Below are 15,062 nucleotides of genomic sequence, written 5' to 3'. Positions count from 1 at the left end.
CATTATTGAAGAAAGCAGCACAGCACTGATACCAGAAAAGAACAGTCAAAAGAAAAATGAAATCAAATTAAAAAGAATTAATGGAACAATAATATCGTAATTACAATTATCCTAATTTTACCCCATTTATTTCGTATGTCGGACTGACCTCATTCACGACCCCACTGTACCTCTTATTAAGCTCCTGAGAGACGCGTCCATTTCACGCATATTTCATTTGACTAAAACTGATTCACAACTGGAAACATATCGCACAATACACACGACACAGCAATGGACACAGAAGCTAGGGAACTGCCACAGACTTGCGAGGACGACGTGACGCCCAAACTGTCGCCCGAACAGCTGCTCTCGTACGAGAACTATCGAATTTGGAAGAAAAACGCCCCCCAGCTATACTCGTTGTTCATGTCACAGATGCTTCCGAGCCCAGCATTGTCATTCCAGTGGTTCCCCGATCTCGACACGCCCAAGAATGCCTCTGTCACGGCCCACCGGTTCCTCACGTCGAGCTATACAGACACCCCGGAGGTTATTCGACTTGGAGAAGTTAAGATCCCCAAAAACGACGAGACGCTCAGCCTGCAGGACTACTCTGCGCTGACGGAGGAGATTGGCGGCTACCAGGGTCATCCACACGCAGGAATAAATGTGTCACAAAACATATCTGTGCTCGGAGAAGTCAACAGAGTCAGATACATGCCCCAGAACCCAAACATCATCGCTACGATAGGAGCAGATGGATCCGTGCTCATGTTCGACAAGTCCAAGCATCCAGCCAACCCATCCAACGACGAATGCAAGGCTGATGCGACTCTGTGTCATCACAATTCTGAGGGCTGGAGCCTGTCTTGGAACACAAAAGATCGAGGGAAGCTGCTAACATGCTCTTCAGACGGAACTGTGGCACTGTGGGATCTGGTTAACGACTACAAGAGCCGCTCTGATGGCAAGATGGTGACTATTGCTCCCAAACAAGTCTTCATACATCATCAGGGCTCTGTCAACGACGTCACTTGGCATCCTTCTGAAAAGACTCTATTTGCAAGTGTTGGAGACGATCAGAAGTTGTATGTGATCGATACAACTGACAACAGCACAGTTTATGAGACAGACACGAGAACCGCATCTTTATCTGTCGCCTTCAGCCCGTTTAACAATCGGGTGGTCGCGACGTCTGGAGAGGACGGCATCGTCAACTTGTGGGACATCAAATCCACTTCACAGACCCCTATTGGCCGACTGGTAGGTCACGAGGGGCCTGTGGGCTCGTTGGATTGGTCCCCGCATAATCCTCGACTGCTGGTGTCTGGATCTGAAGATAAACGGGCCATCATCTGGGACATTTCCAAGATAGGTCAGAAAGACGGCTCGGAAAAGCTGTTTGTGCACGCTGGACACACGGAGAAGGTGACCGAGGTGGGATGGAATCGCAGTCTGGAGGGTGTGATTGGAAGTGTTGCATTTAATTCCTTGTTGCATGTTTGGAAGGTGAAAGATTAGTAAGGTGTTGCTGTCGATGAGAGATGAGACGATGATGACATTAATTTATTCTGTATCATGAAACTACAAGGATTATGAAACGTAGCAGAAAAGAAATACATGATACAAGTACCTGTAGACCTACATTCAATATGGATCACTCAATTAAATAATTTATCATACAATCTATAATGCAATTACCACTCGACACGTTCTTCGTCATTGTGGCTCGAGTTGAGGTCTTCCTCCTTCATGTTTGACAGCTTCTTCTTGTGCAGGTTTGCTTTCATGGGCACTCGTCCAAACATGAAGCCGGGGTGGAAGATGGCCAGTAGGTATGTTGCTAGCACCATCATCAGACCGTCGAGCACCAGCATATACACCTCGTTGATGACCAGCCGTCCGTGCCATCCTCCGGCTAGTTCGATGATTCGGTAGATGGAACGGGTGTAGATGAGAATAATAGCAATCGTCTGGCCTACAATGAAGATAGGTAACTTCTTGCCCTTCTTGAGCTCCTCGATATCAGGTCTATGAGCCTGACTATCAAGTACCTCTGGGTTTCTTCTGCCCGTGTAAACTCGGAAAAGGAATTCAAAGTAGAAGAGGAAGAAGATTGACATGACGAGCACCTGGAACGCGATACCGGCGACCATGATCCAAGTTCCCGAGTCCGAATTGCCTTGGGTCGCTGCCAGACCTCCTCCCACGGCCTGAATGATGATCGAGACCCAGTCTCCGACCACAAAGATGATTGTGTAGACGATAGGACCCAGTCTTGAGTAAGACTCTCCATAGACAACCACCAGCTTCGCCAGAATGCAGTAAACACCTGCCATGACAAAGGCCGGAGCGAGTGTCAGACACACGATTTGCATAATGTAATAGGACTCGTCTTCGACTGAGATCTCTCGTGACAAGAATCGACCTAGGAATCCCAGAAACTCGAGCACGCAACCACAAGACACACAGACTCCAAACCACCACTGGCGCCAGAAGGCGCCGAGAGCCAGGTGGGTCAACAGAATGAAGGCGAACAGCACGAGGCCGGCCAAGTTGGAGTCGTAATCGGGCATGAAACTGTACAATCCATAATGTGCATTGAGCCAGTCGTACCACTGGTCTTTAGTAAGACCCAGCTCTTGAGCCGAAGGAGTGCCCGCCGCAACTCCCTGAATTATGGTCGAAAGCACAAAAGTCGTCACCCAGGCTCGCATTTCGTTCAGAGACTACAAACTTCCAGACCCACGCCACAGCTATATATCTCTCGAGAGTTTGAGGAGGCAGAGTTAGACTCCAGCGCGATGTGCGAAGTTGCTCGTGGGCCCAAGATCGACGGAGTCCGAAATCTGAGGTATTGGTTGGGTTGGAGGGGTAGGGTGCTCACCACCTTGGTGAGATTTTGATTCTGAGTCAGTTGGTAATCTCTGTTTCCTCGCCTCTAAACTACACCACCCAGTTATCCCTCTGTTTACTCCACAAGGTGCGAGTGGCACGTTCAAAAAGCCAGTTATAAAAAGTCAGAAATACGAGGTGTGCGCTCGCACAAATTTAATTCGGATTTGGCAGCGTCCAACCTCATGTCTTTTCCAGTTTAAACCCGTTTCATTGGAGAGCTTTATTAAGAATGGAAAATACTGAGCAGTACACTGATCATTATGCGTGTGACGTCTTGGGGGTTAGTACAAGTCTTGACTTGGGACTTTGATTCACATTTTCGACTCTAAACACTCACTACAGTAGTAGTAGTAGCGCGCTATACTTTTGTAGACCCGCTGAACTGCTTATCTCCTTTCTCTCTCTCTCTCTCTCTCTCTCTCCACACCCTGTTCCCATCGGCAGCTTATTTGCCGCATTATGAACCAAGCATATACTGTATTTACTGTAAGCATAGGGCACGGAAGTAAAGAAGCTACACTGCCGTTGCCGGAGGAACCACCCATCAGAAAGTACATACTGTACAGTACATATGATAAATGAATGAAAATACGCGGAATTTTGAAAAGGAAAACACCACCCCCTCATAATACCTCGAACCTCTGTTTAGGCGGCATGTGTACCTTTTATGGCTTCCCTCACGACACACGGTCAGCTCCTTGACTTGAGAAATAGAGGGCCCTGAATGCAGCATATTATAGTTGGATGAGTCTAACGCACATTAGTTGAGAGTTGAATGGAGGGGGGCGTTGGTTGGATTTTGGGCACACAGGAATGAGAAGCAAGGAAAGAGAGAGCGAGAAGTGTTGCAGTAGTGAAATACTCGTATATTTCATCTCGTATTTTTTTATAAAATACGTTCTTTGTCGTACCGCTGCAATGCTGCCAATATGCTGATCTGTCTGCGTAGAGAAGCTGTTGTACCAGACGAGTATGCACGTATAGCATGTGTCGATAACGGCTGTAAGTACGAGTATGTATTCGTACGGTACAGTCATATATTCGAGTACGTGTATATGTGTCGCACATCATTAGTCGCGCGTACGCTATAGGTAGGGTCAATAAATTATCATTTATGTTACATGCTGAAGCAGTATCAGTTTCCATCACCCTCCTTCAACTTCTTGGTAGTGCCACGGTCCTTCTGCTCGTCAGCTTTTCGCTTAGGGCCTAGTTGCAATCCGCTGCCCCTCTCCAGCTGTGTGAACGTGCCTGAGGCAAAGAATTTGTTATCCTGGGTGGCCGTCTTGGGTCCCTTGGGTTTACTAAGCTCCATAGACTGCGCCGTAACAGACAAAGACGACTGAAGACCGTCGATCATAGGTTTGGGACGGTTCTTGAGCATCTCCAAACGCGATCGAGCCCCCTTGGACATTCTTGCACGGGTCTTGGAATCAGCTTCAACTCTTCGAGCTGATCCCAGGCCAGCAGCAGAATCCAACATTCCCAGACCCACGGTCTCTCCGTAAACGTCCACAGTCTTTTCGGCCTCTCCGAACGCCATTCGGTTGGCAGCAGCAGCCATTTCACTCTGCTTGAACTGCTCCTTGAACTTTCTGATCCGCTTTCCACCTCGCTTCTTTGAGGGTTTGTCGATAGGAACAGGTAGGGCCTTGACTCCCTTTATCTCCGGGGGCTCTGCTAGTTTCTGCAACTTTCCTTCAATCTCCTCTCGCATTTTAGATCCGAACGATCCATCTGTAGATGCTCTAGAGGCATCCAAACGGGCTGCAAGTACTAGCTTGGCTGACAACATTCGCATGGCCTGCTTTCTGATATCAGCAGGACTCTGTTGTACCACATCCGAGTAATACAAGTAACCCTGCTGTCTTTGTGCTTGTCCAAACCCCACCGCAGTCTCTCGCTTAGCTCCTAGAGAAGGTATGTTGCAAGAGGGGGTCTTTGCCAGACCGTTGAGACCACCCACAAATCCAAGAATCTGAGCTGCACAATGAGCACCAATCAGAATGGCCGTATTGGGTGCAACGAGGTTCAGTTTCGAGGAGACATAGTTAGTGATTTGGCGCTTAGCAGCGTCCAATGCTATCAGTAGCTTACAAGCTTCGTTTATAGTGGCCATCTCAACGTCCGAGAGTCGTCGTCCCCCTTGGTCCACAGTCATGGTAATAGTCATCATCACTGACTTGTGCACCACCTGTTTTAAGTGCGGGCTATCTGACTTTGCCACTGCTGCGGGATCGTTTCCAAGAATGGCCACTACCTGTGCATGCTGTAGTGGGTTGGCGATGAGTGATCTGAGCTCGGGGTACCGCTGGCTGTATCTAGTGGCGATGAAGTTGTGCAGCTCAGCTACTGCGTTGTCGATTTCCACCGAGTACTCGTTTGCTCCCACAATCACATGGTACTCTGGATTCTCTTCTAGATTTGATGTGAGTGCGAGAGTTGACTGAGTGGCACCACTTTCGTACAGAGAAATGCTTCTGAGTTGTGGCAGAAGTCTGGGGACCATTGCTGCCGAGTTGGTGGACCCCAGCAGGTCCAGGTTGATGTTATTGAGTGGAGTAGGCGACAGAGGTTCTGTGGTTTCGGTTGCAATGACTTCAGTTGGGATCTGGGAAGTCGCATCTTCCATCACCTCGTCCACCTCTTCATTTTCTTCGTCGCTGGAGCCAAAATCGGCCAGAATTTCGTCAGCCAGGCCCATTATGTCGTTGTGGGGGTGAGCTCAGCCTTTTGATGGTGATACAGTAATTGAGGGAGGATGCAATATTTAGAGTTATGATCTTTTCGAACACTTAGAGTTCCGATATGCAGTGGACTTCGAAGTGCAAAGACACCGTGAAACGCGTTATCACAACTACAAGTATTCCTGAACGACACTCAAGTTCCTCTGGAAGCCCTGTAAAAAAAACATGAGCAGAGTCAGCATGTTTCCTACGGAAGACAAACGGTCTTATTTCGAGCGACAACGGGACCAGTACATCAAAAACATCTCGGCCAGCATGGAAGACGTGCTCAACAACCTGAACGCGCTGAACCGTTCGTTGGAACACACTGTGGGCCTGTCTCAAAAGTCTGAAGAGCTCGCAGAAATGTGGAGCCACTTTTACAACACCGTGAATGAGGATCTGGTGAAGACGGAGGACGGAGACATCGAGGTAGACACTACCAAAGAGTAGTGTAATTTGGAGTTGCGAGTTACGAGTAAGGGCCTGATGGACTTGCAGACGATTATTTATAAATGTATTCTAATGAACTGATGAGTGCTTTGAGATGAGTAAATGGCCGGTTTTCAGATTTCGAGTTATGTGATCTAGGTCTATAGTACAAGTATCTACTTGTAGGATTAAAAATTCTACTCTACAGTTTGTACCTCCGTAGATGAACTGGGCCACTGGCACAGTATGCACAAGTAGAGCTACCACACAACTCCTACATTATATGTACTCGTACATATAATAATACGGCTGCTACCGTTCATTGCCGTTACACAGACGTCGCGCCCTCTTGTATCCTTCTCATCATAATGCATTACTATATCACCCCTTGTTAGCTGTGGTTGATGCTTTCTACAACACCAAGCACTGGTGTCGTTTCTTCTTCTTCTTCTTCTCGATCGGTTCCGAGGCTGGTCTGGATTGTAATTTTGGACGTGTGGCTGACGCTGCTGCTGCCGCTGCCCCTTTACTTTGTGATCGCACAGGTTTGGTTCTCTTTGATCTCCCTTTTTCCTTCAGCACCGCTCCCATGGCGACTGCAAACACCTCTCTAACGCCAGACATGTCCTTTGATGAGCACTCCATGTATTTGTACACTCCGAGTCTCTGTGCCATGGATTTGCCCTGCGTCGGCGTGATGTGGCTCAGTCCCTGAGCTTTGAGATAATGGGCGGATGTGGAATCGGCTCTGAGATCGGTTTTGAGACATACCAGCACCACTGGCGTGTCTGGACAGAAATGCGTCACCTCAGGGAACCACTTTTCGGCCACGTTTTCAAACGATGACGGCGAGTCCACGCTGTAGCACACCAGCAGCACATCCACGTCTGGGTACGAGAGTGGTCTGAGCCGGTCGTACTCCTCCTGTCCTGCTGTGTCCCATAACGCCAGCTCGATAATCTCTCCTTTGGGCCCCTTGAGCGTGGTTATGTAGTTCTCAAAGACCGTCGGTATATATCGCTCGGGAAAGACACCCTGCGAGTACGACACCAGCAGACATGTTTTTCCACAGCCTCCATCTCCTACCACCACCACCTTGATGTGGACGTCTGGTTGTGCGGATTCCGCCGTTTCGATGAACTCGAAGCTGCTCGGGTTGGCGGACTCGGATGTGCGGTAGTAGCTGAGTCGCTTGAGGGACGACATTTGCTGTTTTTGTGGCTCTTTAGACGGTCGAAAATAGTGTTGTTTGTTGGAGATGTGCGAATTACCTTTTGTTTGGAAGATCTGTCTTCAGGGGGCTTGTGGAGCTCGACACAAAGACAAAGCGCGTTAAAGGTGAAGAAGTGGCGATTCAAACGTGTTTTTTTGAAAGAGCCGTACACGCGGTGAAAAAATACACGCTCATACACCTTACAAGTACGGCCCGACTCCACTATATATCCGTTGGGGCCTGTCTGTACATGGACCTGCATAAGACGGATCCCACCATATGCCGAACTCTGTGGTCTAAGTTGAACAGGGCTGAGTACAGTGTGTATATCCTGGTAGCACTGAGCGACAGCGGGGCCGAAAGAGGACCAAAAAGCGCCCACATCTGGGAAACATGTGAACTGGAAGCCCTTTGCTTTGTCCATTGCATATTGTACAGTGCTTCTGCTTGTGCTCTCACTCGCACTGCATATCTGTTGGTCGCCTGTCGTTCATAATTAAGGGCTGGTCGTAGCTCGTCGTACCTTAGACTAAGCATATCTGGGCGGGATGAAACGGGCTGACTTATTAATTAACTTGGGATGGGAAAATCTGGCACGTTTTAGCCCCACCACCCTGACCAGCCTGGTCTACAAGCACTGTACATGCTGTAAAATTGAATTATGCGATGTATCACACTGTTCGATAGGGGCTAGGGGTATCGTGGTTTCGAGTCTGTGCTACTCGTACTGTAGCCGTATCGCCAGTAAGTACGACTGTACAGTATCAGAGTTAGTGCAGTGTGTCCCTCGGCCATGTCATTGCACTGTATTCACGGTCCTTGTTGCTACAGTATCAACACACGCCTACCGTACATACGTCGCTTATTAAATAGTTACTGTACTTGTAATTTCGGTAACTTGTACTCGTACTGGTACATACTGGGGGTGATCGCGTGACAGGCTGTGAGGAACTGCAGGGCTGTTGATGTGACAAATTCGGAGCGGTGAATATGGACGCCTGTGGTTGATTAATATGTCAAAAGAGACACTTCAACCCTGGCAGCACCCTAACTGTAGAACAGTATGTACTGTACTTTTGGTAATTTGTAATTGGTAATTTGTATTACTGTGATCATTTATAAAGTACTATTTGTGTGGCCCAACTGACGTCAACAATAGGGGGAAGGGGTGTACTTGGGTGTGATCCGCCCTGCACGTGGATTCGATATGATACTCCGATCCTTACTTGTACAAGTGCTTGTAAAACTACAAATATGTGCTATTTGTTATCTTGAACTTGGCAAGAGGGGTGTGATTTCTACAATACAAGCTGACGATTATAAATTCTGAAAAGTGAAAACCGAGAATGGTAGGCTCCAGCTCCAACATTGGTATGTACTTGACAGAATCGGTTTGTAATGTCCTGCGCGATGCTCGCGATGGCACTTATGGAGTGTTCGTTCTATGCCAACAGTATATACGGCTCTCGCAGACAAGTGGAAATAACGAGCAACATTCACAGCTGGCCATACCTTTTACTGTTCGTCTCATATTCAATGTACAAGTTGATGTTACGTTACTGGCTGGCCTGGATCTTGCATGTAACCTCGAGGTGAAGGTATCGTAGTAGAGCCCTTTCCGGACGATAATCTTGACAAACGGACTTGACAGAAATGTGCTCGAGCCCAAGGATTTTCATCATCGGACTCAATCAGTTTGCTATAGCCCCGCAATTGACATTGGATCCTTGGAAACACAAACTCTCTAAATCGGTCACCCTCCCGTTCAACCGGCCGGTCAAGAGCAATAAGGGTCATGCGCGGATAGTCAGCTCTATGAAAGCTTTTATAGTCGTTTGTTGTACTCGTACTGTAGACTGTGCTCCCCTGGCGTCCAATTGCTACAGTACTTCCGATGTTACAATAATGATTGCTTAATATAGAGGTGCAACTATCGGTAAGAAGATCCCAGGAATGTATGGAATGTATGGAACAGTAATGGAACATTGATAGCCGGAAAATCACGTTTTCCCGCACTTTTTAAATTCCGACGTTTTTCACTCCTTGTGGTCAACTTTTACTCTTTCCTGGTCACTCAATTCCACTCTGACTTTAGATCACTGGTTCTGCACTAATCGAGCGTTTTAGATCACAGCAACCGAGCTCTCGAGTCAATACACTCCAGTATGTACTTGTAGCTTTTGCAGTGCTATACCAGGCTTTGTAGGTAAGCATTGAGAGATTCAAACACCCTTACGGCAGCTTCGCCACGGCACTGTTTCAAATTCCCCGTTCGGGTCATCTCCTGTTTCAGTATTAAAACACGACATCGCTATAAAAAAAAATTAATAAAAAAGACAGGCCTTGGTCTTTGTGCATGCTCATTTTTAATACATGCACTCTTGCGGTTACAACGATAACGTTCGGCAAGAGCTTAGAGCTGAGTTACAGTAGAACCTTCAGATTAGCAATGGGTAGAGTTTTGTTTGAGACACGTGTGCTACGAAGCTTCGGGTGTTGTTGCGGTGATACCGAGGCTCATCCCGTAGTGTTTCTTTCTTGATTGTTGGTCCCACGTCTGTTGTATTACAGACGAGGTAATTATTTCTATTTTCGTTCGGTGCATCGAACTTCCAATTTAGATTAGCGTGGGTCAGAAGACCGGTTATGTGATGTGCGCATCTCAGATTAGAGTGCGGGTTAGGGTACACATAATGTGTACATTTTTGGCTATTTCGGAGAGTGGACCGAAAATAGAGGGCCCGAAAAATAGATCCCCTCATAATTAGCGTTCGCACTACTATGGCCAAAAAAAAAAGACAGATAATCTTTGTTCTGGGAAAGGCAAAAAGCCCAAATGCTGCGTGTAACTCGGCTTATGCAACGGCTTTTGTTATGGTGGAGTACGCACCAGAAGGATGTATGATATCTCATAGGCATGAGCTGCTAATTTCCTCTTGACTTTTCTACGATACTGCAGTAGCCATCCTGATATTTTCAGTTCTCAGTTCTCAGACAGGCTTTATGTGACCATCTTTATGTGAATGTTTTACCTGCTGCTCTTCCCATTCCCTTCTCATCATCTTTGTTATGATAGGCAGACGTGAGAGAGCGAATACGGGTCTTTGCAGAGGTGTAGACTTGTGTACGATACCAACAGGGAGGAGTATGACTCTCATAATGGCTGTATATGACTGTTGAGGGGTACCATGCCAAAACGTACTTATGGACAAACGACTTGTGCATATGTCAAACGTCAAAATCTGTCTTGTAATTGTACAAGTATCATTTGTTCATCCGTCGTGTAAGGCATATTGTGCTAACCCCTCTTTTCCTACTCCTGTTACCCTTATCTAAAGTGTCGTATTATTCAACCTCACATCTAAGCATGGTTTTACCGCGTTGCAGGACGTCGAAAGGGGGCCGGAAGAGCCATAGAAAAAGAAAACACAGCAAGAATTGTGCTGTCCTTAACCTCTGTTTCGGCTGTCTCACCGTGACGCGTGCGTTTAATTTTGGTGGATCTAATAGCTTGTAATTTATGGAAGGAGGCTACAGTATATCTGTAGCTCTTTCAAGTATGGTGTCATTTTATCTTACAGTCTAAGCTCTAAAACAAATGAAGACCCTGTCGGGGTGAATCGGGCCAATCAGAGCACTGTATGCGTGGCTGCCATTCTTATCTGATGTACCCGCCGTTGGTCACACTCGTACCGGCGCCATCTCCTTCTGGAAATTGAAAGTGAAAAAAGGAATACGATCCGTGGGAAACCACTCGACGCAAAACTTCGAGCTGCACTTGTATGAGTACCAGGACAACTACAAGTGCTGTAGCTATAGCTCCCGTTGAATACATTCGCCCCACACTTCGTAAGCATGGTAGGCCTCAGTGCCAATATCTTGGCTTGTTAAGACTCAGTCAGCATGCTGGGTCCACCCGGCGCAAGAATAGCCGAGCCGCCAAGATGAGGATCTGTCACTGCCCAGTCTTTGCGATTGCGTGATGGGAGAAAGAAGTGTGGATTTTAGAGCGAAAAGAGGGTGGTGTGGAATGATATGAACAGTAAGACAACCGAGTTTCAAGACGCCATATTACTGAGAAAAACTTCAATAATCCGACGCTGCACACGCTGCACACACTGGTCAGATTGCAGACTTAGTGCAGCCGGATAGGCTAGGCCTGCCTGCCACGGCTGAAAGGCTGGTCTGCTCTTGGCTGCTTTGGCGCCCAACCACGAGTCTGGGGCTCTTATGATAGTGTGCCACAGATGTGAGCAGCATAGATAACACAGTCGACTATATGGTCAATGTGCCATAGCGAAAGGAGCACGGTATAAATAGGATACGACAGGGAAAAATTGGCCTGATAGCATAATCATGCACACGACCAGCCAAAATTGGAGTCAGAACCGACAGGTCAACAAGACACAGCGAAGATACATCCCCAATCGGACCTTTAGTGTACGATACTGAGAGGAAGTCCACTAAGAAACGCCAAGCGACGTGGGGCATTGTGTTGCACGTTCGGTTGTGAGATACACAAGTACTTATAGTCGGTTGCAAAACAAGCCCGAGCTCAACTTTTACTTGTGCTACCCTGGCAGCGCACCCACCCAACAGACCCATCGGCTCGTATTTGCAACAATAGATTTACAGCTATGGCTACATACAGTAGACTGATCGGAAGACGATAGCGACGCCCTACACGACACTGTCGGTGTAACGCGACTGAGGGTGTGTTGTACTGGTATTCAGAAGCCTTATCGTTCCTCTTTTGCTGAATGCACAGGTTCGCTTACTGTTACTGGAACAGTAATCCCTCTTACATTAAAAATAGTTGACTTACGTCACTGGGCATTAAAAGATCAGCTTAAAAGCCTCACTATCAAGCGACTAACCGCCAAGTAACGCTTCGAACCTCAAGTAATACCCCAACTATGAACTCCAACGGTCTCCCCCTTGTTCTCCGACACGTGGATAAAAGTGCGACACAGCCGCTTGCAGACAAAGAGAACTTTACAACCTTAAATCCAAGGTTAAACTCGCCGTCCGGGTAACTTTTAGACTTTGATCATTCCTTCACTTTTAGAGTGAGTTGGGAAATGGCGCTGTATTTCCGAGATGGCAGAGTTCATGGGACCAGTAGTTCACGATAACGATCGTGAAAAAAATGGGAGTCGTTACCGCCCTTTTTTTTGGATGCAAAAAATAGGTATCAGTCGTCTCTCAGCTCAAGTAATACAAATACTCCGCCCCACAGGTTGCGTGCCGTCTTGGCCCCTGCTCCTTTGTTCCCGTTTTGGGGTCTTGGCACATTTAGTCTTCCAAGTCTCTTTCTGTATTTCAGCACCACACCTGCCACCCCATCATATCAAGAGCAATCCTTTTTCCGACAGACCCACAAAAGCACCTATCAACCCCAACAACTGTTTAGTGAGGTAACGACAGCGCAAAAAAAATAACACAACTATATCATGGCCTCTTACCCCTACCTGGCCCAGAGCCAGCCACCACAGCAACAGCAGCAGCAGCAAGCAGCAGCCTCAGCAGCAGTCTTTCAGCAGCTCCCCCACCACGCCCTTCTGCTGCTGCCCCCCAAGTCAACAACACAACCGCCAACAAGCCTCTGTACCCTGCTAGCCCCAACAGCCCCATTTCTCCCTCTGACTACTCCGCCAACATGAATGTGGGCGGTGACTCTGTCGACATGTTGCTATCTTCCGTCTCGGCCCACCACCGGTCCTCTGACGCGGGTCAGAGCGATATGGGCTCCATCTCCCCCTCCACCGCACACACTACCCCCGACGCCACCACTTACAAGACGTCAGACGAGGAGGACGCCACCGGCAAGATTACTACCCCGCGGTCCGAGGGCTCCCCCAACACCAACGGCTCCGGTTCTGACGGCGAGAACCTCGTCTGCAAATGGGGACCTTGTGGCAAGACTTTTGGCTCCGCTGAGAAGCTCTACGCTCATCTGTGTGATGCCCACGTCGGCCGAAAGTGCACACACAACCTGTCGCTGGTCTGCAACTGGGATAACTGTGGCATTGTGACCGTCAAACGAGACCACATTACCTCTCATATCCGAGTCCACGTGCCCCTCAAGCCGTACAAGTGCGACTTCTGCACCAAGTCGTTCAAGCGACCTCAGGATCTTAAGAAGCACGTCAAGACTCACGCCGATGATAACGAGCAGGCCCACAACGCTTACGCCAAGCCCCATATGCAGCATACCCACCAGCAGCAGCAGCAGCAGCAGCGATACATGCAGTATCCCACCTACGCAAGTGGCTACGAGTACCCTTACTACCGATACTCGCAACCCCAGGTGCAGGTGCCCATGGTGCCCTCGTACGCCGCGGTTGGCCACATGCCCACTCCCCCTATGCATCCCCATGCCCCCATCGACCGAAAGCGACAGTGGGACACCACCTCGGACTTTTTTGACGACATCAAGCGAGCCCGAGTCACTCCCAACTACTCGTCCGACATTGCCTCTCGGCTGTCCACCATCGAGCAGTACATCGGTATCCAGGGACAGCAGCAGCAGGCCTCTCCTACCCCTCAAACCGCCACCACTACCTCCGCCACTCCTGCTCCTGCTGCCCCTCATCAGGCCACTCCTCCCCAGCAGCAGCTCCCCTCCTTCAAGCAGGGCGACTATCAAGAGACCGACCAGTTCCTCAACCAGCTCGGCTCCAACATTTACGGCAACATCAAGTCTGTGGACCCCCAGTACGAGGCTCCTGCCGAGTTCCATCTTCCCCACCCTATGGGCTACCGATATGCCTTCTCTCATGCTCCTGCTCCTCATGGTGCTGCTCCCGTGGCCCCCCAGGTGGCCCCTCCCGCTCACCCTGGCGTCCATGGCGTGTCTGCTCCTCATTACCCCGATCTCTCCTACTCACGATCCACCGTGCCTCAGCTCTCGTCTCGATTTGAGGACGTTCGACAGATGTCGGTTGGTGTCACCCAGCGAGCTGCTCGAACCACAAACGTGGAGGAGTCTGACGACGACGACGAGCTGGTGGAGGGCTTTGGCAAGATGGCCATTGCCGACTCCAAGGCTATGCAGGTTGCTCAGATGAAGAAGCATCTGGAGGTTGTTTCTTACCTGCGACGGGTTCTGCAGGAGGCTCGGGAAACTGAGTCTGGCGAGGCTGAGGACACCGCTGCCAACAAGGACACTTCGGCTTCGAAATCTAGCTTGTACCCTACCATCAAGGCCTGCTAAAGAACCTTCTGGAATTCGGGTCACTTGAAACTAACCATGGGATTTATGTATTTATTGTGTATGCTAAAAAGCGGTTTATCGCTACGACGTTATGAGATTTGATGATTTTTATGAATATGTAGGCGCTCCAGCAGTAATGGATGGAGTGACCAGAGAGAGCATGTGTGCGATCAGTGTGTTCAGTTTGTACGATAGGATGTGTGTGTCATTATGTCCCATGTGTGTGTAAGTAGTAATGATGCGTGGAAAGTGTGTGCTACTTGTACCAGTACACTGAGTGCTACTAGTAGAATGAGGGTGGGATACAATATGTTCACCTTCGTTTGCTACATTCACACACGTATAACCTCGGAGGAAACCCGGGAAGTCTGACTGTCATTCTGGAGTAATTATTTGATTACGCCGTGTGATTGTCTCAGCCGCTGACATCCACATGTGTGCATTCCGTGGACCGTGGAAGAAATTGTAAGTGACGTAAAGATAAGAAATGACAGAAGACTTGGAGTCGGTGGTTGTGACTGTGCTTACGTATACGTTGAGTGTTCGTTGTTCTACACTACGTGCATCTTCAAGATTAGAGGCTACAAGTAGAGAA

General features: G+C 48.5%; 6 protein-coding genes across 6 annotated transcripts; 3 read left to right on the top strand and 3 right to left on the bottom strand.

Moving 5' to 3' along the window:
- Positions 1-273: 273 nt before the first annotated feature.
- YALI1_B18260g (uncharacterized protein) lies at positions 274-1,503 on the top strand (the record flags this gene model as incomplete). Its single annotated transcript, XM_500852.1, has 1 exon — positions 274-1,503. The coding sequence occupies one exon, from the start codon at positions 274-276 to the stop codon at positions 1,501-1,503; it is 1,230 nt and encodes a 409-aa protein (XP_500852.1).
- A 176-nt stretch (positions 1,504-1,679) lies between these two features.
- YALI1_B18236g (uncharacterized protein) lies at positions 1,680-2,699 on the bottom strand (the record flags this gene model as incomplete). Its single annotated transcript, XM_500851.1, has 1 exon — positions 1,680-2,699. One exon carries the CDS (start codon positions 2,697-2,699, stop codon positions 1,680-1,682), a length of 1,020 nt encoding a protein of 339 aa, XP_500851.1.
- A 1,316-nt stretch (positions 2,700-4,015) lies between these two features.
- On the bottom strand, positions 4,016-5,584 carry YALI1_B18207g (uncharacterized protein; the record flags this gene model as incomplete). The annotated part of the gene is made up of 1 exon (XM_500850.3): positions 4,016-5,584. One exon carries the CDS (start codon positions 5,582-5,584, stop codon positions 4,016-4,018), a length of 1,569 nt encoding a protein of 522 aa, XP_500850.1.
- Positions 5,585-5,792: 208 nt separating this feature from the next.
- On the top strand, positions 5,793-6,059 carry YALI1_B18205g (uncharacterized protein; the record flags this gene model as incomplete). The annotated part of the gene is made up of 1 exon (XM_500849.3): positions 5,793-6,059. The coding sequence occupies one exon, from the start codon at positions 5,793-5,795 to the stop codon at positions 6,057-6,059; it is 267 nt and encodes an 88-aa protein (XP_500849.1).
- Positions 6,060-6,449: 390 nt separating this feature from the next.
- Positions 6,450-7,244, bottom strand: YALI1_B18190g (uncharacterized protein; the record flags this gene model as incomplete). Its single annotated transcript, XM_500848.3, has 1 exon — positions 6,450-7,244. The coding sequence occupies one exon, from the start codon at positions 7,242-7,244 to the stop codon at positions 6,450-6,452; it is 795 nt and encodes a 264-aa protein (XP_500848.1).
- A 5,666-nt stretch (positions 7,245-12,910) lies between these two features.
- On the top strand, positions 12,911-14,467 carry YALI1_B18134g (uncharacterized protein; the record flags this gene model as incomplete). The annotated part of the gene is made up of 1 exon (XM_500847.3): positions 12,911-14,467. One exon carries the CDS (start codon positions 12,911-12,913, stop codon positions 14,465-14,467), a length of 1,557 nt encoding a protein of 518 aa, XP_500847.2.
- Positions 14,468-15,062: the final 595 nt, after the last annotated feature.

Source organism: Yarrowia lipolytica, chromosome 1B (assembly GCF_001761485.1).
Source record: "Yarrowia lipolytica chromosome 1B, complete sequence".
Lineage (NCBI taxonomy): Eukaryota > Fungi > Ascomycota > Dipodascomycetes > Dipodascales > Yarrowia > Yarrowia lipolytica.
Note: the sequence above shows the minus strand (reverse complement) of the source record. Positions and strands in the feature narration are given on the sequence as shown.